Raw genomic sequence first — 27,782 nt, 5'->3', positions numbered from 1 at the left:
ATTCCCTGAGAGTTGTGCTTAAAACTCAGCTTAAACTATTTGTTTCTGCCTTCTGCAGCCTGAATTTCTTGCTGTACAATAGGGCATGATCTATGAAAAAATAAGGCCATGTCATATAGCTTTAGAGATTTGTTTTGGCATATACTGTGTCCAGCTCAGTAAGAAATATAGTCAACACTCATGTGATTTGAAGAGTTTTTTGAGAGATTTTCTCCCAAACTGAAGGTGTGCTCAGGATTAAAAAAAGTAGTTGCTATTTTAAAATGTGCTATAATTGATGCAATTCTTTTAAAATAATTGTAAAATCTTTAAACCTCATGCTTCTAATGTTCTTTATTAATGTGTTCTGGAAATGTTGAAATACTCAAAAAGCAAAACCCCCTAGCCAATGTCTGTGTGTTTGGCAAGTTATATGGACCATTGTATTGTGATACACAATTAGGTGACAACAAAGATTTTCTTATTTTTTTGGTGGGTTTTTTTTGTCAGCTTTTAGTGTCACAAGCAATTTTGGGAAGCAGGGAGTTATGTCTGTTGTCTTTGATAAGGGTAGATATGTGCATAACTCACTCAAGAAACATTATTGACAAGATTATAACAGGCTATTCTTGGTACTAATGGCTGCTGCCACTTAGAGACCTATGATGTTTTCAAGCAATTATTTCAATAGTACACAGACCCTATGCTTAATGGAAAATAAATAATCTAGTGTCAATTTCCTTAAACTGAGGTTTCTTCTGCTGCATTCTTTAGCTCTCCTGGACAGCTGACACTTAGTGTCAGAAATTTTTTGAAATTTTTGAAAATTACCATTGAAAGAGGCTGTAAGTAATGAGGGGGTGAAACTATTTTCACAGTGAAGCAGGCAGGGGCCACTATGAAACAGGTGGGATGTCTTTTGGCACTGCCTTAGGAGGCTCCAAGTGGTTTTCGTTGACAATAACACAGCATATTAATCATAGCAATGCTGTGGCATTGTTTAGGAATCATCATGGGCACCTGTGTGAAGCATAAAATATTGGAAAGCAAGTGTAAAGTGCCAGGTGAAGGGTGAGGGTTTGGAGTCAGCTGGCTTCTGATTAAAAAAACCTGTTAAGTCCTGCATTCCTTCCACCTCTGTGCTGTTCTGGTGACCTCTGGGAAAAATAGGCTGTGGCAGGAGAATGGCGGGTGTGGTGGGAGAACCAGCAAAACTGTCTTGACCAAAATAAGGACTATTTAGTTAAACAGCAGAAAGAGGGGGGAAGTCAATCACTTAAGATGGGACCAGTTTTCCTACTGGTAAGCTGCTTCCTTTCATTTTCCATTCCTTTCATTTTTCTCCCATGTACAGGGACTCCTTCACAAATAAGCCAATTTGAACAAAAGAAATTCTGATGTCTATTGCATGAAACCTCTCTAACTAAAATGCCTGATGTTGGCTAACTTTCTAATGGCAGACATCACCATACTACTCTTGTTAATTAGGTCCTTTTTGAAGATGTGTTTGCACTGTGGGACAATGTGTTTCATAAGAGGACATTTAAATTGACATGCTGGACACCTGTAGATTTGGAAGTGTTGCTATGAGAGTAGCTGATGTAGGACTATAATGTAGTTGCAACACTAAACATGTGGCAGGTGAGTTTAACATCCTTCTGTGCTCTTAGTCCTAGATCTCTCAGACTTGGACATCTTATGTGTTTGCTGCTGTCATCTTTAAAAGCTACTGGCATTAGAAGGTGGTTTGTTTCACATGTGAGGCATGGCAGCTGGCATGTTTACATAAACCAAATTTGGATGATTTTTGGAAATGGGAAATTACAGAACTGCTGAAAACCACAAGCAATTCCTTATTGTTTTTCATAAGGGCAGTAATGTTTCTCAGTTATTAACTGTGTTTTGTAAGATGTGTGGTGGAAGTTCTATGAATGTGTAGGTTTTACTTTTGAGCCAGAAAAAAAGAAAGCAGTTTTGTGGTACTCTGTCAGCCTTCAGATTTTTTTGGTAATTACTTGGGTATATGATGCTGGAAAATAACAAAAATCCTTTTAACCTGCTTTCCATTTATTCCAGGAACAGCATTGTACTAAATTGTAAGGCAACTGTGAGGTTGTAATGCCTGTGATATAAGCCATGATCTGAATTTTCTAAAGGAGGTGCTCTGAATTGTTGTTTTGTAAGATGAAAAGGTTTTTTAGGTTATTGCTGGAAAGGGCCAGAGCCTTTTGCTATCTCCTGCCTTGAAATAGATTTTGGGTTTAATTTAAAATCAGATGTCAGATATGACCGCTTTTTATGGAAATACTCCTATTGTAACCTACATCCATTCTTCTCTGTTCTCTTCTCTCATGTTCAGAGCTGCTGTTTGGAGGAGGTTACATAAAGCTGTTTTGTGCTCTTGATATGATGTGAGGCTTCAAAGAAGACTACTGAAAGAGAAAAGCAATTTCTATTTGGAAGAGCCATGCAGTGGCTTCGTGCTAATGGCACACTTGAGCATTACTTGACGATAGTGAAGAAAATCTAATTGCCTCAAAAGCTCCTGCTTATTCTTGACTTAACTCTAAGCTACATGGAAGTTTGTGCCATCTGTAACACAGAGCGATCTAACACAGAGATAGTTTAGAAAGGGCTGTTCATATACCAGGAATTGTTTCAGGGTTTGTACAGAATAGGCAAAGAAACAAGGCAAGCTCTGCAACAAAAGGGCTTACTTCTCCATTGTATATGCTGTAGAAAAATCCATATTTGCTCTGCCTTAATTCTGTAGCTGAAGTGTTGTGATTAAAAACTTGCAGTCTTATTTGAAGTGCATATTGCATCCAGAAAATAAGAAACAAAGAACCCAATTACTGAATTTATTGCTCTAAAACCAGTGCTTCATTGGTTGGTTTTGTTTTAGACAAAGCCTAGAATATATACAGACAAGTATATATATTATTAGTAGATATGATTAATATTTTTGTTAAAACCATATTTAATGCTAGTAACTTTTGCAGTAGTTGGACATTTAAAGCATCTAACCTAGTCTGATGCTAACTGAATTGTTTGGGATTGTTACTTCTATTCCAAAACAGAGGCTTTTCCTGTTTTAGGATAGAGAGGTTTTTTTCCTATCTTTTTAAAATGGCCTTTCAAAAAATTGTTTAGCAATAGTCTGTTAAATCATGTTTATAGCTATACACAAAGGTGTGTGCACGCTACATGTTAATGTACGTGCTTAGGTGTTGAACAAGGTTTCACAGGTACCAATCTATTCCTGAAATATCTTCATTAGTGATCTTGAGAACAGTTTTAATAAATGAACTCATGAAATCCACACATATCCATCACCCCATGTAAAAAACATGTATACACTTCTCCAGTTAAACAGTTGTGAAAATAGTGCTTATTTACTTCACAGTTTTTCTCCTTGGTACAGCTTGCAAATGCTACCTGGTATAGTAGATTGCCTGAAATAAGGATATTCTACCTCCAAAAAAATATGAAACATAAAATGAGAGACAAGTGAAGTTAAATACATGCCATATCAGCTTAAGGGAAACAAATTCTTTGATGCACATTAATCCTCTTGTTATTTTCCTGAGAAAGACATTTTGCCTTTTGCTCCATGTCTTGTATCATTTATGTACCTTGTCCATCATTGACCTGATACTGAGACAATAAATACAAAAAATATGGGTTTTAGAGTTTTTCAAATTAGTTGCTGGAAAACTTTGGCATCACAAAAAATAAACAGGTTTCACCCTGTTACAGTTTTTTAAAGCTCCCTTCAATCTTGTGTTAGCATCAAAATCACATCAAAATGTGATGGAGTGTATAAATAGCATGGACATTTCAAGTTCTTTACTTCTCTATTCCTTAAGACTACATTTGACTTCTACATTTGCAGTTTGTAGTGGATTGGATTTCCTAGTTATCTCCCACCCTTTTCTCATTTCCAGCCCCTCTCTCTTTATTTATTCTATTGCCTTTTCTCCACTCAAAAATTAAAAAGGGGTTCTCCTTTATGTATCTTCTTTCTTTCTGTTTCTTTCTGTCTAAGTAAGTTCTAGTATCTAGTTTCTTTCTATCTTTCTATCTATTCTTTCTTTAACACCTTCTTCAAGTACTAACATTGCATTTGCACACTATTTTGGTTCACCTGCCCTTCTGTTTTTCTTGGTTATTTTCCTCTTTATGGAGCCCCTTAGTATTAAGCTGTACTTTGTCATGGCATTAAAGTGGCTGTGGGAGGGGAAGGCATCAAGTGTAGCAGTGCATGAGCTCAGTGTTGTGGAAACACATCCACAGAGGTGGTAGTAAAGCTCCCCATTATCCAAACATTGCAATTTATGTAAATATTCATACGACCAACTCTTGTCTGCTTTTAACTAAGCACTTACCAAGAGATCGAAGTTTTGGGAGCTTCACAGGTAGATTTGATAACTATCTTTGTGTTTTGATTCAATCTCAATGGAAAACTGTGTATTGTAATTAATTTGACATAGTATTTAAAATTTTAGTTGTTTTTCAAGTAGGCATCAGTACTTTTATTACTGGAATATTTTGAGTAGTCATCTGGTACCCCAAATCTTGGGCAAGATTTTTACTTTCTTCCATGGAGTGAGGATATTCCATTTCTTTTTCTTCTTCATTATTCCTTTTATTGACCCTTTGACATAAAGTTGTGGAGGAGGTGTGGATTTTTTGACTTTTTGTCTGATAATAAGGTATAATCTTCTGCACAGATGTGCATATATGCACATACACACATGCACAAAACCCCATAATTAACAAAACCTTTGATTTGAAATCGATCCCAAGTATCATCCAGAAACAATCTGGTATATTTTGCATAAATCATACAAGGATAGGATCACATTTTTCCCCATTTGGAATAAGTCAGTGCTGGCTACTTATTCCATCTTCTACTGTCATTTAAACTCTTGGAACTAGAGACGCTCCATTAGTTTTTATTTTGTTATAATTTCTTCTCTGCCCTATATTCCGCTAAAAAGCATGAAGAGAGGTTAGTTACACAGTTGAAAAGAGAAGTCTTAGTAAAGTGGCCGTGTAAAACAGTAGATATAATTTGCTCTACACAAGAAACTAATTCTCCTGCTGTCTGTCCATGCAGTGCAGTTTGGCCACTGTCAGTGTGAGCTCAAGAGCTCAGCTTTGAAGGGCAGCTGGAGGAGGACACTCAGAATCTGCCAGCAAACTACATGGATTTTCTGTGCATAATCTAGGTGATTGTCCTAGCTGTGTGTGAAATTCAGGGTTCTCTCAAACATGCTGTCAGTGGTTTTGCACTCAGTGTGTTTGTGTTGGAGGAAAGCTCTCATGATCTTAGGGGACAAGAGTGCTTGTATTTAGATGTAATTAGACAAGCATCCTGTGGCTTCTACCAATTGCTCATCCTTTCTGAGAATTGTGGAATGAGTGCTGGATGATGTCAGTTTTCTGACATGTATATACTGTATATACATGTAATATTGGCAACATTAAGTTAAATGCCACAGATACTAACATTTACTACTTGTGTGAGTTACAGTAGGCTTCAAAGACTTTCAGACCTTGGGCAAGGATGGAAACTCTGAGACAGCAGACTTTGAGTTCCGCCTGCAGTGTGAACATGCCACGGAGGTTTGGGTTCCAGTTCGAGGTGAAAGAAGCATCTTAAACACACAATTCAGTTTCATCTGTACTTGGGTTTTAGTGCATCAGGAGGAAGGGGTACACTGTCAGTAGGAAGAGAGGTACAAACCTGGATTTTATTATCAGTGCACCTTAACAAAGCCTTTTTCATTATTTTAGTATGACATCCTCATTTTCTTTATATAATTTTTTTCTTCTGGTGTTTTAAGAACATAGGAAATTTTTCATCCAAAAAGCTGTACCCATCCAAAGAGGGATAAAAGAAACTATACATCCTTCCATGCATTTTTTTGAGGGAAAGTATGAGAGGCTTGTATGGCGCCGTCTTCTCTAGAATTTTCTTATACGTTCAAATTTTGATGAGATTCCAGCATCCAAAAAACCATCTCTCCATGACACTGTAGATTCTTCCTGTGATTCTAGAAACTACCTCTCTTTGATTTGCATTATGTGAAGTATAAGGTGGTTGTATAAGGGGCTAATGATGAATTTGGTATCTCAGGATCATAAGAATAAAAATGGGGGAGTGGGGGGGTATATCTCCTTAAAGGAACAAAGGCATTACAGTTTCTTCATGCTGTATGTGTAATTTTGTAATACTACTGAAAGCAAGTAAGAAGTTGATCTTGAAAGATGACATTTAGTTTACATAATGCTGCCCTAGGTCATGTTTAATTTTTCTTCCACCCATTTCTCATGTAATCATGACAGTCACACCTAGTCTCCAAGTCTCATAGAAAAAGAGATGGCTATGCAGGTAGTTTATGCAGGTCTTTAAAACAGAATGTGATGTTTATTTTTTTTACAAAATCTATTTCTGTCAAATTTGATGTATTCTTTTACTAAACGCACATGAGAGAAGTATTGTGATAAAACACTTCATGCTGCAAAATCAAGCAGTCATGCTAACAAATCCTTTATTTCATACTGTCTTCCTAGTTCCAGGTAAAAACACCTATGTGTTATTACTGCTTCTCATTTTTGTATCTCCTTTAATGCCGATAGCATAATTTATGAAGTTTGTGTATGGTATGGTGACTTATGCTTCTTCATGCCTTTTGTTTTCACAGGCTGATATTTTAAGTACTAGGCCTGCTTGGTACAAAACCTTACAAGATGCAAGCCATCACTGTTTTCCATTGCAAACCCCAACCTTGTTTTCTGTATAACATTTGCAGAAAATGTGTAATATAAAGCTAAAAACATGAACCATTTGTAAGTCCTGTGTGGGACCAGATATTAAATACCAATTCACGTGTCAGACAGACAGTGGCAGCTGCTTTGTTTATGTATGGCATGATCCCATATTAAATCAAATGGCAAGTGCACAGTTTGACAGGTACTGTCATCAGTGCAAACATTAAACTCATTAAAGACATTGCTTTTAATTTTTTATTTAAAGTACATATATTTGGCTTGCAGAGCCTTTCCCAGTCAGAGTCTACAGCAGCAAGTACTAATCCTACATATTTTTTTTGCCTAACAAAGCCTGCTGTGTTTGTGGCTGTTCCTTAGGGGCAGTGCCATGATGTTTATGGCACTGCACATCGTGCGTTAGGATCTGTGACCAGAAATTCCATTTGAGAGCACATCGCTCGGGATAACACACAGTGGTCTTTTCATTTTGATTGATGGCTCTGGTTTTGCACCATCTGGCTTCTGATAGGCTGCATTAATCATATTCCGAACGATGAAAATTTAGACAGGATTTTTTTAATGATGTATGTTGAAAAGTGCATGATTGTATGTGTTTGTGTATTTAATTCCTGTAAGTTCCAGTTATACAAAAGAGTGCAACAAGCCTCTCATGCAGACTGAGTTGCATAGGTCTCTAAATACATCTCTACTTATGAATGCCCATATTTTGATTTTACTCCTAGTTTTAACTTTATTTAATTTTGCTTTCTATCATCTGTTTATAGTCACTGAGTCACTGCCTTATGGGGGGTTTTTTTGCTATTATGTTTGGTTAAGAACAATGGACTTTCTAAAGTGTTTGAATTGCATCTCAGATGTTTTAAGTAACTCTTAACATTTTTTTCTGCTGCTTTTTTGATACACTGCCGTTCCTTGTTTCTTTATAAACATAGCATGAGCTCTAAAAATCACAGAATATTCTGAGTTGGAAGGGACCCATAAGGACCATAGAGTCCAGCTCTTAAGTGAATGGCCTGCACGGGGATTGAACATGCACCCTTGGTGTTCTTAGCACCACACTCTGGAATGGAATATCATCAGGTTTTAAATTCTCTATATGTAGAACATATAGAATTTAAAAATTCACATCCTAAGGGAAAAAATAATAACCTGAATTATACATGCAATATATAAAAGTCAGTAATTAGCCATATTTGAAAGCTTCTGAGAGAGTTTGACAATAGCATATTTAGGGTATTGTGTTGTGGATTAGCAAAATTATATCTCCCAATATGGAACTAAACAGCCAATGTGCAGTTGTTCAGTGTTCCAGATTTTATTCAGTTTTCTAATTTACAAGTAAAGCAATTATTTATGCACCTTCTCATGAGGTTGCTTTCATTCTGTCATAGTTTACAATTTAACTTAATGGGAAGATTTGGCCTGTGTTATATAATCTATGATATTGAAGCAATGAGCTAGTTGTTATCTTTCAGAATCTGCTTAATCTTCACCATTTAAAGTTGCAAAGACCATGGGATGAGAACCTATCCTGAATTCCCTTGCACCTATGGATCTAACACTCCATGAAATGGTGGATGGACAGCAGTGGTTTATACTCTTAATAAGAAATCAAGCGAGCACTGTTGCTCTGTCCCTAAATCCAACATTTGCTGGTCCCACTGTGGTGGCTTTCTGAGGTTTACCTCTCTTCCTCTCCAATCAAATGCTGTGGAAGTATCACAACCCCCCATTTTTTTATTCACAGCTATGAATTGAATTATTGGGCGGGGGGGGGTTGTTTCATATTTTAATTTTTTAGTCCCATTTTCTCTCACTTCTCCTCTTGTAGTCTCTTTCACAGAGCTTGAGCTTGCAGATACTCTGGTATCTTATCTACGTATATATGCACATACACACTTTTCCCTTTACTTTCCACGTGAAAACAATACCTTAGCGTATGGAAGAATTCCACATATAACTTAGCAGGAAGGTGGAGCAACATTCATCCATAGCACCAACTAAAGCAAAATTTTCTGTTCTAATTTTATTTCCACCAGGCTTGATGATGTGTCTCTGTAGAGCAGACAAGGTTTCTTTTGAAATGTCTGGCATGAATTCTTTTAATTTAAAACTGTTCTTAGGGTTCGAGCTGACAGCATGTTAGAATGTTGTTTAACGTACTCTAGTAAGAAACAGTTTTTGAGGAAGATTTTAGAAAATTCAGTCAATGTATTTAATGAAGATACAAAGTTTTCGAAGGTCTAGCACTATGCAGATCCTGAGAGCATCCTGTCTCACATTTCCTCATTTCCATTTTCCTGCAAAACTCTACTTTTTCTGTTGTCTCTGATGCGTTCATATATTCATGTACATTTATTAAAAAAAAAATCATGTCTGTTTTTTTACAGTCTCACAGCTTTTTAGAATACACATGTGGGGTTGAGAGAACCATGATTCACCATTAATCTGTGTTAAATTAAGTATGGATGATGAAAATTAGGGTAACGAAAGCCTGCTTAATCATTATTACAAAAGCACCATCTTCATTTGCTTCACAGTGAGGATAAAAAAAATCTTCATGGCCACACTTCTGACCAAACTGTTCCCATGTTGAATTACAGTTCTCTAATAAATCAACAAGTGATCTTGAATAATTTTGCTGTGGCCTCACAGATACTGAACTCCCACCTTATTTTGCCTGAATCATTGTAATTAAAGTTCATCTCAGAGACATTGTGGAAGTAAAAAGTTAAAGTCTTGCCAACAGGCATAATCAGTATCTTCTAAGCTGTTCATAGAAGCCTGGATCCTCAAGCTCAGAAGAGGCCTTCACTATGTATACTGCTCCCTGGTGTTCTCGTTACCCATCTTCCAGCTTGGGAAAGCAGCATCACTGTACGTACACAGCACACATACACATGGCACATCACCATGCACTCACAGCACAGCAGCACACCATACTTGTGGAAACTGGAGCCACCCAATACACTGTTGATAACAAAGCTCTGTAAAAGGACAGTTGCTCTTACCAGCATTCTGAAAAGGATCCTCTGAGCTTTGTCAGATATGAGCAAGGTATTCTGTGTTACAGAATACGAGATGTTCTGCATTATACTTCAAAACATGGAGGGAAAGGTAAAATATATATTGCAATGTCTTCCTGAGAATGGAAAAATCATTGATATTGTCATTCAAACACTGGGGTGTAGTGTCAAAGGCTGAGATCAGGGCCTGCGGGATGGTTGATAGAAATCCCTAACAAGTGAAATGTTTTTATGGTAGAGCTCCTTTCATCTCCTTCCAAGTTTGTATATGCCACCTTAGGAAAGCAGCCCACAACAACTTGTCATACAGATTACCTGGTGTTTTCAACTTTCAGTAAGCAGCTCAATATGCAGAAACATTGTATTACCATATTTTCTGAAATGCAAGGCCTGTCTTTTCAGCTGAACAGCTCCAGTCAATCTTATCTTAGTCCATGCAGGTTTAATGAATTAGCTTCCTGAAGTCAGTGCAGTCAATTAATTCTGTAGAAATAGACCTTGTGTTGCTGTAGTGATGCTGCCTGTGTTCTTATGGCCACTGTGGTTTTTGTTTCAGTTTCAATAAGGAGGATGGAGGAATTTGAATTTTGGGTTGTATTTTTGGGTTGAATTTTTGTTATGTTTGTTCTTAGTTTTATTGTCACTCCCTGTGCTGAAAGAAATGTAAAGAGTAAATAAATACTGTAAGATCTGTTAAGTTTTACCAGCTTCTATATGCATATTCTATTCTTTATAAAGCTTTCCAGTAACAAATCAGCAAATGGGATGACTTAATGAACCCCTTTCCAGGAATATTTAATGTACTATATCTGGTTTTGCTCTTGCTCTGGTTATTAACAATTTTGTATCAGAAGCTAATGTAAATTTATTTTAGGATGTTTGGATTTGGAAAACAGACAACATTCGTACTTATTTTTTAAATTTCTGTATTTTTGTATTTAAAAATCCACAGCATTTAATGAATTTAAGATAATCTGGGAGAGTATACATGTGAAGATTTTCTAATTTATTACAAAGGATTCTCTCTTCTTTGAAACTACATACAGGCTTTTGGTGCTTTTAAAACTACTCCTTTATAAATACTGTCTTGGAGTACTTTCTTTTCTTGGGATGTGTGTAGTTTTAAGGAGGGGGAAGCTCTGTATGGATTGGATTTGGGGTTTGTAGCGTAGGAGAAATGGTTGGCAACTGCACACGCTGTGTAAGCTCAGTATGTCTGGTCAGAAATTGGGTCTGTACGTCAGAACACTTTGGGGAAGTACGGAAAGCAAAACCACTTACTGTAAAACCTTTGTAATGCCTCATATCTAAATCAAACCAATGCAGTTATTCATATTGAAATAGGATAATGTAATTGCCAAGAAAGCTATTTTGTCTTTAGTGGTAGATAATATGCCACTCTATCACATACATATGTGTCATTTCTGTGGAGAATGCTCTCCAAACTCTCTTTAGAAAGAGCTCTGCTGGACCTTGGGTTTTGTTTTTTTTCCTTTACCTGATTCTAAGAACACAATTTCACAGAAAGAAAAACACAGAGCCAATGAGAGGAGAACATTAATTGCCAGAAACTGTGTGTGTATTGTCGTGGCAGCTGTGATTTTTAAGGAACAGTCTCCCCTTTCACAATCTTTCAAAATCCCAGTTCCACAGATATACTTGAAATGAGGTATCAGCATATTTTATTCTGGAAAGTAAGATAGCTTTTGATTCTAGGCTAAAGCCTATAAATCATCCAGAATAAAAAATTGCTAGCAGCTTATTTGTGGGGTGCAAAAGGAATTTGCTTCTCATAGGAAAAGTAATAGGCATGTGAGGATGTATGAGTGTATGGAGAAGACTTGGCTGACATGTATTTGTGTGTCTAAGTCAAATACCAGTCCAAAGTTATTGTTCTGCTGTATTTCCTCAGCAGTGAACAACAAAGTGACAACTGCTGTAGTACTCAGGCACCATCTGTCTTGTGAACCCTGCCATTCTGTTCTTGCCTGAATATGATAAATTTTACCTTATTTTCCCAAGAAAATAAAAATAGTATTTAATCTACAGTTCAAAAGCTGGATCCATTCCAAGTGAGGCCCTGTTAGGAGTGATATCCCTTGTCTCTGGGGGTGTAAATTTGGGCTTACACCTAACTGTGTGTATATAAATATTGCAGATTTATTGCTGCTTGTGCTGTGCTGTGCCACAAATGCAAGTCTGTATACAAACACACTATATAACAATAAATCTTTTTAACAATCACAGTAATTTGTATCCACAATCAGGTAATTATTTTACATCTGAACACGTTAAAGGTGTTCTAATGGTCAGGGAACAGGGGGAGGGATTAAGGTGGATTTCTCTTTGGTTTTGTACTTTAAATGCTTCACTGGTGGTATGTTGTGAGCAGTGTCTTTTAGGTTGTTTTTTTTATTTTATTTTAATTTCAGCATGGTAAGATTTGAAATTACTGGATAATTTTTCAAGTACGACCTTCCCATTTTCTTCCATATAAATGAGATTCATTTAGGGAGGATTTTTTTCCCCTACAATTCCTAGTGCCATAGTGTTTATGTGACTGCGTTACTGCTGCTTTTTCCACTGTCAAACATTTTCATCATCTTCAGTTGTGTTAAGGTGTAACTGTACTCATGGTCTTAGCCTGTGAATTATTATGCTGCACCACTTGCACAGTTAAATTGGACAGCAGCAGAAGTACCTGAAAGCCAGCTGGCTCCATGCACAGCTTTGTCCTACAAGGGGCCTAATGAATAGGCACTTAAAAATTGTAACCCAAGATCTGCACATGTCTCTGCAGAAACTTGAAGCACCTGCTTCATTTTTTAATTTAAGCGTTTTTATAAAGTCTGCATAATCATAATCTTTCAGAGATACAGGATCTCCAGCATTAATTAAAAATTACACTGTGCCTTGAGAAAAGGTGACCTCATGTAAAAGACTAAATTATTTTCAAACACTCTATTTTAAGAAAGTGATATCCACACTCAAGCATTTGCAGTGAGCACGCATAATGAGAGCAGTGTGTGAAGCCATGAATCCCAATTGCTTGGATTTATGTACCAAATGACAGCAAACTGTATCTTAAAAGCTGAACATAAGCTATCTTACGAAATTAGAAGATGCAGCATAATTATCTACATGACTTTTATCAGTTACTTAGAACTTTTTTTCTGGAAATTTTGTGAGTATATTTTCATCCTGAAAATGTCTGTTTGGTATATTTTTTTTTCCTTACACAAGTGAAAGAAATACTTTATTTTTTCTATAAATATAAAAATATTGTAAGAATTTAATGCAGGAAATAGTGAGGGAGCAGATTGTTTTGAAGGATAAGAAGATGTGTTCTCAGATGTGGTTTTCTTGCTCTGCATGCTCAGTTATGTATCTACAAATAGGTGCTGTTCCCAGTGGAGCAGGGAGGGTGGGAGAGAGGTGGAGATGGTGCAGGGCTCTTCGTGGATATCCATAAGAAGGTCTGACAGTGATCAGCTGGGAAAAATAGCTACTTTTATAAAATAGAATTAAAAGAGGGATAGAGATAATAAGTAAATCTTTTGATCCTTCAGATGATGAGAACCCCACATTCATGCACCATGGGGCAGAGCTCAGCTGTTTTTTCACAGCATGCTGCACATATCCTGACTGTGGAAAAGTTTCCCTCTGGGATCCAGAAAAATTGCATCTTTAATACAATTGGATCTCCTGTTCTAAAAAACCCACAAAAGGGTATTGCTTTCTTTTACTTTAAAGTTTTTACTTTAAAGTATTCTTCAGAGTGGAACTTGTGCCTATGTATGTTATGTGCTTTGTCTGCTCTTACTGAAATATCCCAGGTACAGTAAACCTAGAAAAAAGTTCTAATGATGAAAGGAGTAATGTTGCAAATGCAGTCAGTTAAACTTTTAAAAAAAAATGTAGTCAATGGCCCCTCTCCTCAAAAAGTGATGGGAATGAGGAAATGCCCTTGTAAGTGGTGTGCCTCATATAAAAACTGTGTATGAATACCAAGGTGAATGTGCCTTCAGATATACCTCAAGAGACTTATATATGAGAAAAACAGCAAGTGAAGAAACAAATGCTTAAGGAAAAAAAAAAAAACAGTCCAACCAGACTCACTGTCTGCTTCACTTGGAGGAAAGACATAAATATTGTTTACCATATAACAGTGAAAAATGTGTAATGAATGTAGCAACTGTAAAACCTTCATTGTTCCCTCAGCTAAAACAAACAGAATGTGTAATTAGTTGGCTGCTTCTGCCTAATCCTAAATCCCAAGAAGGTTTGAATCATCGTCTACCTGTTTTTTAACAGTCATATTTCAGTTGTTTCAAATCATCTCCATGTTTGCGTGCACCAAACATCTCAAAGCAGAAGAGAAGAGTTAACACTGCCCTGACATGCTGCTCTTAGATAGTTTAAGGGGAGCTTCCTGCTTGTATTTCATTGACTTAAAGCCAAACCAATGATTTTCAAATGTTTACAGTATTTTTTTCACAGCCTTCAGCTTTGTACATTTGGTTTTGTAGATGAATCTCAGTACTAATTTTTTTTTGTGGGAGTTTTTTTTTATTTATTCTTGCTTGATGAGGCAGTTAATCTATTTAAATTTGTATCTTCTGAAGTAAAATTCACTTCCAGTTAGCTGTAGTACACAAGGTTAAAATGTTTTGGTTTTATATTTGCAAGGTCAAATTACATATAAAGCTGTTTTGTGGATGCACAATAAATTATTTGTTTTATTTCTGCATCAGAATGAGAGAAAGTTTGGATTAGAATTAATATAAACTAAAATCTTGCTTTATCTGGAAAGACTCTTGAATGAGATAGTACCTTTACAGATATTGCTTGGGGTTCTTGTCTTCTTAGATAAAACTTGATGAAAGTCTATTTTCCTCTTCTGTACCTTTTTGTCCAAGTTTAACTGTTGTATGTTTTAATGAGTAGCTGGATATCTGCTGCCTCAGAAGAGCCCAAGGTAGTTCACTGGCCTTTCATAAACCTCATGCAGAGAATATTAGAACACATTGTTTTCCCAAACGCAGTGTCATGGAAGAGGAAGTTCATTGAAGTCATCTATCAAATGTCAAATATGCAGGTCAAAGCAATAGTTCTCCATTTGGTCACAGTTGTCTGAAAACCTCGGCTAAATGCCACTGTGGAGTTGCAGATCACTGTAGAAAACACATGCAGTAGTCCACAATTTCCCTTCATTTCTACAGGAAGAGAATCATGGATGCAGAATAGGGGAAAGTCAATCAAAGGCAGTGAAGTTCATGTCTGTAGCACTGGTGTTAAATAAGCCTCATCCTGGTCAGGCCATGTGCCTTGTGCCATTTTGAAAGACTCTCTGGGTAAAGATGACTTCAGAGTTTGTAGAGATAGTCTGTATGCAGAGATAATGTCCTTTATTAGACAAATTGTTACTGTTAAAAAAAATCTCAGGCTGTTGGAAGCTCTTCTGTTACTCCCAACTATATCAGCTGATATTAATTTATTTTTAAAAAGTTAGTTCACCCTATGAAGTTTGCAGGTTTTGTATCCTCAGATCATTAAGGCTATACCACCACTATTTTGAAATCAACAAAAGGATAGGTTATTTCCACCGTTTTTCCCCCTAACTTTATTTTCTGAGTCATTTTGGATTTCCTGAGCTACCTTATAACTTAAGACGGCAGAACTTAATTTTTAGGGAACAGGGATGGTTCTCTGATTCCTGTATTGCTAACTCCTTATAAGGTACCAAATTGCAACAAACATAATAAACTTCAGAATGTTTTGTAGCTTTATTTTTTCTTGCAATTGCTTTTTGTAGTAGTGTAAGGAAGAACTACTGCACTGTGCCTGGCAAGGTGGAAGTGAGGCAGTACAGAACTTGTACAAGGCTGAGGTTGGGCAGTGGGTCAGGCAGTTCAGAAGGTGGCATAACCAAAGGGAAACATTTAGAAGCAAGTGGAAATAGAAGCACTGACCAAAGGAAGCATGTTAATTTGGTATTTTCTCAAAGGGATATTTAGATTATGTTTATTTGATTAGTACTGTGATGCATAGATGTGGCTGGCACTTTTTTCCTGACTGGAAGGAACTCTATCTCTTGTCCTACACAGCATCTCCTATAATCAAGTACAATTAAGCTGGGCTCAGATTTGCATATTTGAAGTTGTATGAGCTTATTCAAGCCAACAAAAAGAGGTCTGTCTTGCTAGGCTAGACCATTATTTGAGCTAATCTGCCTGCTTGTGTACAGTAATGTTTTGCATACGGCTCTAAGAGATATGTGCAGCTGGGTGGCATAGTTCTGAATTATTGGAATGATTCATGGCCCCGGTTTCCGTGCAGTCACCTTTTTCCTTTTTAAACAAATGAATACAGCCTCAACTCAGTAGAAATCCAGGCTTTCTTTGCAATGCAGCACAAGTATTGTTTGTTCTTTATAGCAAAGATCAAAGGATTTTTTTCTTTTGTAAATAGCTGCAGGAACCACAGATCATAATTCATTGAAATTGCTTCCCCCCCTTTTTAATCTTAGAACTATACTGTTGTGGAGTATTTATTGTTTTACTATGGAATCTAGATGTCACTGGCTGCAGTTATGTTGATTCAGTATGGCCTTTTGTATATGTTTTTTTTCTCAGCTACAAATGATTGCATTTAATTAAAACACACATATTAGACCAGATGCTCCTTTAAATGAAAAAAAACTTCATAATATGGGCAAGGAAGCCTCACCATGTTTCTGTGCAGGGCACTTTCCTCCCAAGAAAATGGTTGGAATGGGAAAGGGTGGTATAAATACACAGGTGGTATTCTCAAACCTAAGAGGTACTAAAAATGCTTCCTTTGGTTTTAGCAGCCTCCTTCCAGACTTCTGTGAAAATGTCTGCTTCCCCCATGGAGTGGGGTCTGTCTGTGCCAAGGAAGAATCCCAACACTGTTGTGCTGACAGCAGCCTTGTCATGGTGTCTGTTAAAGTAATACATGCAGGTAGTTAGAATATATTGTAAATAACCCTTATTTGTCATTCCTGGATGCCTCCTGCAGCCAGACATTTCTCTCCTCTTCGCCACGCACATACAGCAAGTGTGGGCCTTCTAATTTCTCTGTTGCAGGTAAGGAAGGGAAAAATTAAGTTTTCCTTAGGATAAACTTGCTTTGAATTCAGTTGCCAAGTAATCTCGTGTCAACTTCTCTTATATTTTATTTCTCATCTAACCTCTTTATCTTCTGCATTTTTGTGCTAAAACAGACATTTCTTCTGTCCAAACTCCCCCTATTTTATTTACAGAAGTTATGCTTAAGGAAGGAATAAGAGAAATGCTTTTCCTCCCGCAGGTTATTCCCATGCTTTAGTGCCAATAATACCCTCCTACACTCCCGTTTTATGTGAAATTATCATGTTGGCATTGGGTTAAGGAAGAAAGAAACTTTCAAATGGGGGGTGGGTGGTAGTGGATGTAGTTTTTAAATCGTCTTCTTCAGTTTGGAAATGGTACTAGCATGTGCATTGGAGGATATGTACCAGCCTAGAAAACAGGTCTGTTATTTAAATCATATTGAAAAATATGGAAACAGCTTGACTTGATTTATCTTTTCTCTTTCTTTGGAGTGGAAACCACATGTTTTATCTTAGGTGTGTTCTCTTACACTTGCCAACTTCTGAAGCTGTAAAGGTGAATGTTTAGGGTGATTATTTAGGACAATCAGTGCTTTTCTTGGGTTTCAGAAGACACCTTCTAGCAGATCACAAGCAAAATGTTTAAAAGGGGTTGGAGGAGGGACCTGTCCTTGCATATATATTACAGATATATATGCTTTCCCCCTTGTTTCCACAAATGCACAGAAGTGTGATAAAGCTAACATAGCTCAATCTTTTGGTGGCCTCCACTCCTTGCAGGAGAGCAGTGAGAGTGAGAATCCCACAATTCTGTCTGCTGGAGGCTTCCCTTATGAATCTCATCTCTTTCATCTACCTCACCTTGAAAACTTCCTCTTACCCTGCTGGAGTAGAGGATAAGAGAGAAGAGGAAGAAAGAAGTTAGGCAATGGAAACAAAATCCTGTACCAGAAGATTGCTTTCAAAAATGTACTGCTGGGCTTCAAGGAGCCTGCAACCTCACTTCTGTCTCTTCAGCATTGGTCTCTCTAAAAAGACTTGAGTGCATTTGTTGCAATCCTTGCTGCTTTGCTTCCTGTATTAACAGTCCATATTTGTTGCTGACTGCATCCATCTAAAAAAGAAAGGGGACTTATTTTTTTATCCATCCAGTTCTTGCAAGGCCCCAGAACCAAGCAAATTCATCAGCTATTCTTCCTTGTTAACTTGGTCACGGCTTTTTCTACTAACAGTAAAACAATTAGGTGAATTTTGTAGAACTATTGGGACTTCAGTCCAGGTGTATCTATTGTGTGTTTGTTTAAAATGAGGCAGTAATAGCCTACATAGTGAGATTTTGAATGCACATGGTTATTGATGGTGGGATGGTATTAATGTCCTTCCAACCATGTTTCTTACAAGTTATATTTGCTTAGAGTTCAGACAGCCATTGCTTACTCAGTGCTGTTCTGCTGCCCAAGATGACTTGAACCATGAGAGCTGAGTCAGACTTACATGTTCTTTATCTTAAGGTCTTGCCCTGACTACAAAAAGTTATCATTCTAAGGTCTGAACTCAGTTATTCCATGTTCTTTGTCAATAGATCTCAACTTGCAGAGCACTACAGCAGTAGTTACATCAAGTGCAAGGGACCGAAACAATCATATCATAAAAATAATTTTCCTAAATAGAAAGGATTGATTGAATAGGTAAGAGAGCTGGTGCTGGAAGAGCCAAAGGCAGGCTTCTGCTCTGCTTTAGGTTCAGGAAAAGTGAATTTATTAAGATAGTCACATCTCATTTTTATCATATACTTTCAGGAATTATTTTGATAGCAGTACTGAACTGCTGTGAAGCAAGCCAAGGAACTATTGAAGCTCTTCTTTTGTAATCTTTAGGCAAATTCTGTATAACTCTTATGCCTGACACAGCTGCATTTGATGATTCATGAAATCATTATTTTTTTCTGAGCTGAAGAATCTGATTTTTTTTTTTTACTTGCAACATCAACGGGGCAGTTGTTTAATTGGTGAAATATGCAAGTTAGAATAACATGCCTTTTTACCTTTATTGTCTTTTGATTGTTATTTTTGTTGTCTGTGTAATATGGGGCTGACAGTACAGACAGCAAGAACTCTCAATTAGCCTTGAGGTCAGGCATCTAGATTAAAAATCTTGACACATTCCTGTATTGTTTCACCCCAGTCTTAAAAGGGTGTTCTTTCTCATCTATGTTTAGTACCTTGTTTCTTCTAGGGGACATGTAAAGATAATTTTATTTTACAGCACTGTCAAATGTGGTTCATAATGCCCCTAGAAGACTTCTTTCTTTGGGGTGCAAAGTATAATTTTATTAAGCTGTGTGCTTGGAACTTAATTTTGTTGCTGTATTAAACCAGTGAGAAGCTTTCTACTGCTATATGATGGTGGACAAAGGTTTGTTCTGAGCAAATTTTAAAATGGTAGAGGTGGCTAATGGACATGTAAAGGCCTGTGTTTAGTTTACTAAATATGTGTAAAATATTTTTCTCACATTTCCATTTTGATATGTCTCAGTAAGTTTGAGTCTCCTAAGGTAGGCTTCTGCATCTATGATTCTGCTTGCCCACCTGCTGGGTAAAGTAGCTTTGGGCTTTGTTTAGGATGTCCATGCTTTTTTTTCCCCATTAGCACCATCCCCATGGCATGAGTGGGAATATGATTCTATGTTTATGACAGTGTATTTTCATTGTTTTTGGCAAACCTAGATCATAACAACACTGTGTGGTTTTGGGTTGTTTGGGGTTTTTTTTAAGATCTGAGAAAACATGACCTCTTTCTTTTAAAAAAATTGATTTTTTTAACCTGGATACTAAAGTTTAAACAGGGCATATCAGCTGCTAGTTGAGCGAATTAATTGTGGGGTGAATGAAGACTGCAGAGCAGATTACTGTTGTGGTTTGTCTGCCCTTTGAAAAAGAAGTGCTTCTGGAATGCATCAGCAAGCAGCAGGTATCTGTGAACATCACTGTACAGCTTTGTACTCTCTCCAGTCCATTATTGCCATATTCACATGTGGAGAAAGTGCAACACAAAACTTGAAATTTCCCAAAACTTTTCTGAAGGGAAAAACACTAACGGAATTGCTCTGACACATGAAGGCTTTTCTTGGACAAAACCCCCCCACAATGCAACAGGAATCCAGCAGGATTTAAAGGAACTACACTGAGGGGATGAGTCCTTGTTTTGTATGTAGAAACGTGTTCTAATCACATCTTCCAGAAGGTTTTTTCCCATTATTCTAATTCTTTGCAATGTAATGTTAATGACTGAAATACTACATGATTTACCCATGTATGCTCTTTCATTTGTTGGCACCTTTGTGATGGGTTGTTTGTTGCTTTGGGTTTTTATTGGGGGGGGGTGTGGTTTTTTGGGGGGGTTTTGTTTTGTTTGGGTTTTTTGGTTTTTTTTTTTGTTTGGTTGGTTGGGTTTGTTTGTTTGTTTGTTTGTTTTTGGGGGTTTTTTTGTTTGTAAAGGGTAAAAGAATTAATATGCTCTCAGGAAATACCTGAATAACCAGTGTTCCAAAATACTTATTTTATGAGAGTTACAGGAAGAATTTAAGATGTTATATATGGGGTTGATTTTATATGATTCAAAGACTAGAAGGATCAGAACATTGCTAGTACTATTATTTTTGTGAAATGATTGTCATATTTTTAAGAAAATCTGTTCAATTAATTCATTCTTCTCATGTAAGGTCATCTAGACAGGTCTGTTAAATTTAATAGCTGTTTCATGATTAAGGGAGAGTAGGAAGTTCTTAATTGAGGAACAGATAAAAAGCAAACTAATTAACTCCAAATGCATTTCTTTAGCAGTATCCAAACAGCCATTTCCAAGATGAACTTGGGTTACTCATCTTTTGAGCTTTTAATCGTATTTTTAGATTGCATTTTTACACCATCTCTACTACAAAAATGACTGTAATTTCTGTCACAGTTGGAAGCATCAGTTAATAAATGTTTTTGATTTTGATCTAGGGAGGTGTTTGAATTGAGGGGGAAAATATTCTTAAACTAATTGGGTTAATTTGCAGCAGATTGAGGGAGAGTGCAGTGGAAATGGTTTACTCCTATTTCAACCTGGTTTTCTTCCAACTATAAGCTTGTTCTTTTTTTTTATTTTATTTAAATAATGTCCAAAATAAAGCCCTTGTCCTAGCCAACTGATCTCTGTAAATTGCCTCATGTATTGGGAAACTGCTGGTAGTGGATCCATGCTCTCTCACTCTATTTGTAAAATACTTAACCATGGAATCAAAGAATGATTTGGCTTTCTGGGCTGCAAGTGCACATTGCTGGATCATATTGAGCTTCTCATCCAGCAGGACCCCCAAATCCTTCTCAGCAGGGCTGCTCTTGGTATTCTCATCCCCCAGTTTGTGCTGATACCAGGGGCACTGCACTTGCACTTGATTTTCTTAAATCTCATGAGATTCTCATGGGCCCACTTCTCAGGCTTGTCCAGGTCCCAGTGGCTTTTATAGTAGATCTAGGGTTTGTAGAAAAAAGGGGAAAGAGATAAAAAACCATCTTCATAAGTTGTTTGCAATGGTAAATTTTAATCCCAACGCTTGTTTTTATGTTGCTGGTCAAAGGACTCTTTCATGTAACAGTAATTATTGTAAAATATGGATATTTTGGAAGGTTATCAGGTATACCTATTATATTTTTAATGTATATTTGTATATATTTAATTCTTGCTTGAATGACAAATTGCTCTTGTTCTTTATAGTTGAAGCAATAAAGTTTGATTAATGAAGAAAAACCAGCCAAGATCATCTGCCAAAGCCTAGTTTTTGTGTTCATAAATAAAATAATTTGATGATCATTATGTAACTCAGCTACTGTGAAGCCTCACAGTTACATTTCACAATGATAATTTTAGTCATATCTGTTTCTCACAACAGTGTTTCCCTTTTCTTTTTTAATCCTGCAGAATATTTAAATGTCATCTTAAACCTGTGTGAAACAGTGTACAAAGCCCACTCTAAGGATTCCTGATAAGGGTCAGACCTTAAAAAAAAATAAATTTCATACTTGGGTCTCCTTTGTACCACATGCAGAGAGACTTGACTCTTAAATACTTCTGTTCACATGGCTGCTAGTGATGCTTTGCGGGTCCTTGGTAGTCCAGAGGCACCTCTTGGAAATGTTGAATTGAGCTGAAAATAAAGGAGGATTATTCTAACATCTGTAACATCCATAACATGCATTTTAAACCCTGAAAAGCATTTTCATTCATTCATCCTTTCTGATCTGTGGCGAAGATGAGCCTTTTAAGAAGCAGTTAAGCATATAAAGATCCTTGGGAATAAGTTCTGAGTCTGTGTTCCTAAAGCTTTAGTTGAGGAGGATGTTGGGATTTGATGAATGAAAGATACATACTCATATCCGTCTTCCAGCTCTTAATTTTTAAGACTACTTCTTGGTTCTTTAAGTAACTGTGTAGGTGACTGTTTTCTTTAGCTGGCAAGGTGAGTGAGCTCCCTGGCTCTCTCTGAAGAAGCAGCTGGCTTCAAGAATAGAGTACCTCTTGTGACTACATCTACAGCCTCACAGGATCACAGTTACCAAGTTTTCATATACTGAGTTTACCATTAAAGTTGTTTTGCTTCAATGGTGGTGGCATATTTCATTGCCTCAGCCAGAAGCCTACTTTTTATGCCCTGTTTTCTCTTCTTCTTCAGTAAAATTGTGTCATGTCAGAGCACTGAGGTGGAATTTGGAGTATTTGCCAATGATTTTCTAGGATGGCCAGCATTGCTTCTATGCTGCAGAAGAGTCTACTGGCTTAACAGCATTGGTTTTAATTGCATAAATGTGAGAGGTGTTAATTAATGCAGTGTTAATGGTGAGAAATCAAGTCTGCAAAAGAAGACATTATAGAAGGAGAGATTTTCTTACCATAAAAAGGAGACTATATTGTCTCTATTCTAATAATATACAAGATGTAAATCACATAAGCAAGAATTTAGAAAGATTTGAAGTTAAAAACAACTGTGTTAATTTTTCCTGTAATATGTGTGCGTACATACCCTGGGAACATCAGAGCTTCATAGGGAACAGTGACCATTGGAATATTTTTGCAGGTGTATATGCTGGAGAAAATAGGATCATAATTCCAGTTGTCTTTCTGAAGCTTCTCAGTGTACTCAAATGATGATTTGCTTTCTTTTCATTCTTTATTTTTTGTTTCACTCGTGTGCATTACGAAAGTAAATCTCAGTTGTGTGAGGTTAGTCGGAAAAACTTGTCCACACATTGAGGTGCTTTTACATTCATTAACATGTTCAATTTGTAAAATAAACCAGCAAGCCAAAATCTGTACAATGCCAGTTGGTGTAAAACTACAAGTATGTGAGGGGGCAGAGAGGTAACTTTTGTTTCCTGAGTTATTCATTTTCCATTAGGTGCACGGTTCCCCAGACATGCTTAAAGGTGAGCATGTTTCTCTAATGAAAAAATGAAGTAGCTTACACTGGTCAGAGCTTTCAGGAATTCTTCATGAATCTTGCAAATTCTCTGAGTATCTTTATGTGTCACCAGATTTATGTCTTTTGGAGAGATACAAGTTTATCTTTTAGTGGCCATGTTCAACGCAAGTGTGGAATAAGTGTGATGAGTTAAATCTTTTCAGGAATATCACAGATATTAAATAGGGAAATTAATCACAAGCTTGCAGACTAGAAACAGCAGTTACAAACTTGTTAACTCCACTTCCCTGAAGATAAAAAAACCCAACCAAACAAACTAAACCCCAGCACTTTAAGACTGCTGTTGACAGCATAAATTTCTATTGAAGGAATGCACTGACATTTGTTAGTGTCACATACTCCATCCATCATAGTCCTAAAAAAAAAAGAGAGCTGTATCCCCATATCCACATATCTTGGTTATTGATTTGTCAGTGACACAATGAGCACTGTGATGTCTTGTCACCTTTACTCCCCTCCATTTTGTATATGGCTATTTTAAAAGTTATTTTTTAAATAGAATTGAATGCCTTGCAAGTATGGGATTAAGGGAAAAATTTCTGATTTTTACTGGTGATGGCTTTCTGTTTGTTTGTTTTAGAGTGGGTTTTTTTTTTCCAAGCTTGTTTCAGGCCAGTGCTTCTGTCGCTTAAAGAATGAACATGTGACTGACAGGATACTATTTGGGAAGTGATGTGCAGTCTCAGAGTAATATGACATTTTATGAGCAGCTTGACTGTTTTCATTACTTGGATTTATACTTTTATCTCTGTGCACTAAGGAATAAGTGAGCAAGGCAGATGTGGGAAATAGAAAAGCTGTCAGGATAAAGTTGATAGGACAGCCTTGAAATCATGCCATTGTGTCTAATAGGACATTATGGCTGTTATCTTTAATCCATTAAATATAAAAACCTGATCAAGCAGTTTGATCATTAGAATGGTATTAGGTGGATACAACTTTGAAAACCTTGTCTGGTTTCAGCAAGAAGGTAAATGGTGATAGAAATGAAATTAAACATATGCATAAGCAATTAAAACATAGTAAGTAGTTCATGGTGATTTATTTTATTGTTAATGGGGAAAAACACACTACTGCACTAACATAGCATTAAAGATCTAGGACAAGAAAAGCTGCTTGTGGAACAAATAGAACATTTGAGACACCAAGTGCTTGTTTGCTGCGTTTTTAAAATTAGAAATTACTAAAACTTTGGTATAAGTTGCAATGCTTTACCAGCAGCAAATATCTTCTGACGAGTAAGAACTAAATTTTATATAAGTATTATCATTTCAATTGCAGTAAGGCCAATCAGTGGTCACAGGATGTCTTTATTAACACAGAGGGTATAAAAATCTCCTTCAGTGCTTTGAAAACCATGGTAACATTTTTGATTAAAGTATGCTTAAAGTGATGTTTTAGTGGAATATTAATAGAAGTTGAAAAGGAAAGCCTTGTGCTTACCAAAAAGCAGCATTTTCTGTACTTTTGATTCCAAACAAAACAAACAAAACCAACTGGAATACAGTGTTCTGTGGTGGAAGTGAACATTATTTGTTTAGAACTTATGGAGAAAGGCATCTTATGAAGAAAGTTGTTTCCATCTCCATATGCTATTGTGGCAAAAAACAGGTGCAGAAAAGAGGGCAAAAATTTTTTTGTGTAATGGTGCTGACAGTCAATCTGCCTCTAGCAGGTAACTATGGGAGGAAATTTTTGTTTGCTTTGCTATGCTTAACTCTCCATCTTATCATACAGCTGTACCAGGTGCTTATAGTACAGAAATTGGGTGAATACTCCCTCTGAGTGAAAGAGAAATAAAATTAAATTTTAATTGCTCATGAGCTGTTTTTATCATGGGGTTACAGCCATTAACAGATTTATTCAGAGACATCAAAGAGCAGTGCAAATGTCTGAGAAAGATATGTCTTGCATTCTCATTTAAGTCTATTGTGGAACACTTCAGGTGCCAGCATAGCTAATGTCTCACTGGATGTGGGAAAAAAAAAGCATCATGATCCTAGGAAAAATGATTTATGTAAAGCTGGCAGGTTAATCAAAGAAGAGCAGTAAGTTATTACAAAAACAGTTACAAATTACAAAACAAGCAATTACAATAACTAGCAACCAATCTAGTGAAAAAGAAATGGTTAAAATAAAAGTCTTACCAGTGTGTTTATGATATTGATAGGGGTCACAGCTGGGCAAGCAGGCATGTCTGATGTGATGACATTTCACTGCTCAGACCTTGGTATATCACAAACAAATTTTGAATGTGGTATCTGATCATTTTATGGGATTTCTTATGCTTTGGAGGACAGAACTTTGTTATTTCAGTCAGCATTGGAAGGGAAAAGTAGAACATATTGAAGTACTGATACCTAATTAGCAGATAAACATCTCACCTCTGTAGCTGCCTGTAGAGGAAAGACCTGATTGATAGCAGTTATTAACACCTTCATGACTTGAAGATGAGTGCTTGGAGGAAAGCTTGTGTTTTTCCCTGATGTGTCATTTGGTCCACTTTCACCCAGATTGTGCCTTGTTTGCATCTTCTGGTAGAGCAATTCCCACACTCAGCTCTGTTCATTATTCAGTATTTTTTTAATGATGGTTTCCTAGAAGAGATGAAACAAAACAGTGATTTTTGGGAGCAGGAAGAAAAAAATTATATGTTTTTGGAGTGGCAGAGCTTTAAGCAGAGAATAGATGCAAAAATATCAGCAAGTGAAAGTAAAAGCAGATTACACATGATTTCTAGTAAGAATAGTAGAAATAATATTCTTAAATAGAAGTCTGGAATGGTACAAGGAGAGCTTGTACAAAAAAATGCCAAATACAAGGGATTTTTTTAATGTACAATGAATTTGGCCAAGAGAAACATACCTTTTCTATTTTGCTTCCCCAATACATCTATACAGACATCATATATAAACACAAAGCTACATTTCTTACTGAAACTATGTCCCATGTGTCGTCATGCATTAAATTACTTGCTCAGAAACACTTAGGTTGCACAACTCTGTGACTGCTTCTTATTAAAACTTGTTTCTTCAGGGCTGGTCAATCTTTTCATCTAACAAGCACATGGACATTGTAAAGGTTCCAAATGCCAGACTCTTTATGTAAGTAGTATACAAGCCCAGGCAAAGTAATAAATGGCTGTGTCTATTTCACAGCTTCATTTCCTCTACCACTCTTGGGTGAAGAATCACATTATTGAACTCACAGTTTCTTCCCCTATGTATTCATTGCTCTTCCTCTCATGGAGTATGTCCTTATCTCATCCAATTTTTACCTGTTAATTTTATCTCTGTTTGATCTGATCCTACAGATATGCCTTTGCCAAGAAAGTATGACCCATTCTTCCTCTTCCTTGCATAAACTTCATTTGGTTTTTTTTTTTTAGTTTGCATGCATTCTTTCTAAGTCTTTTGGGTGCCTTGAGGCAGAAGATCCAGCTGTAGCACGTAGGCTTTTTTCTCCTTTTAAGTGTAGTCCAATACCCCAGACTTCTTCCTCTTCAGGCAAGCTTGGCTGGCCAGTTTTTCCAATTTCCCACTGTTTCACCAAGCTTCCACTTGAATGAGTAGCCTTCAAGGTTTAGTGAATCTCCATTTTATGAGAGATGTGTAAAAAGAGCCCTGACACCACATGCCTGACTCTGGTGTTCACTGGTGCAGCAAGTCCATTGCCTCTGATGGTTTTGTACATTGTACAAGATCTGATTTCTTGAATCAGCAAGACCAAGTTCATGGTTGTCTGACAGCTTTTATTCCTACTCCCTTGTACATTTGAATTACATTTACATGATCTCATGTTATTATATGTGCTGCAAAGCATGTGCAGTACTCACTGAACAATTAATTATTTCCATTAAGTTTTTGTCATCCTCCTTGTGCATGTGGCCTCCTACCTATTTCTAATGGGCATCAGCCATCTCTGTATTCACAAGTTTTTCACAAGGACTTGTGAAGTACTGAAAAAGCACTGCTCTAATGTCAGGGATCTGAAGTACAGGGAAATGATAAACAAACCTTACAGAAGTGCTTTAGCTCACTGCCTCCGAGCAGAAACCTCTCTTATAGGTGTCTGAAGCCTGCTTTCTGCAGAATTTATTTGCATATGTATGAAGTAGTATTTTATAAATTAAAGAGAATGTAAAGTTCAGTCACAAATGAGTTCTTTAAAAGTAAATTTGTAAATGGTATTTATTTCCTTACAAAAATGAAAGTGAGTCACAAGGGCATTTGACAGGGAATCAGTCATTCAGAAGGAAGAAAATGTTTGACTGCTGAGTTGGCAGAAAATGAGATGGTGTTTTTATTCATCTGTGAAACTTCAGTGATATCTAAATAAGGTC

At 36.7% G+C, this 27,782-nt stretch overlaps 1 protein-coding gene across 6 annotated transcripts in view; it reads left to right on the top strand.

Annotated features, from left to right (window-relative positions):
• CDKAL1 (CDK5 regulatory subunit associated protein 1 like 1) overlaps nt 1-27,782 on the top strand; it is a 378,983-nt gene that overhangs the window by 294,879 nt on the left and 56,322 nt on the right. The window contains exon 14 of one of the 6 annotated variants that reach the window (XM_064422822.1): nt 2,339-2,380. The exons of the other annotated variants lie outside the window; for them this stretch is intronic. Coding sequence (XP_064278892.1) covers nt 2,339-2,365 — 27 coding nt within the window. The 3' untranslated portion in view covers nt 2,366-2,380. Of the gene's footprint in view, nt 1-2,338; nt 2,381-27,782 lie in introns of those variants that run through there. 6 annotated transcript variants of the gene reach the window in all.

This window comes from Passer domesticus, chromosome 1 (genome assembly GCF_036417665.1).
Source record: "Passer domesticus isolate bPasDom1 chromosome 1, bPasDom1.hap1, whole genome shotgun sequence".
Classification (NCBI taxonomy): Eukaryota; Metazoa; Chordata; class Aves; order Passeriformes; family Passeridae; genus Passer; species Passer domesticus.
The sequence above is the reverse complement of the archived record's forward strand: the minus strand, read 5'-3'. Positions and strand labels throughout refer to the sequence as shown.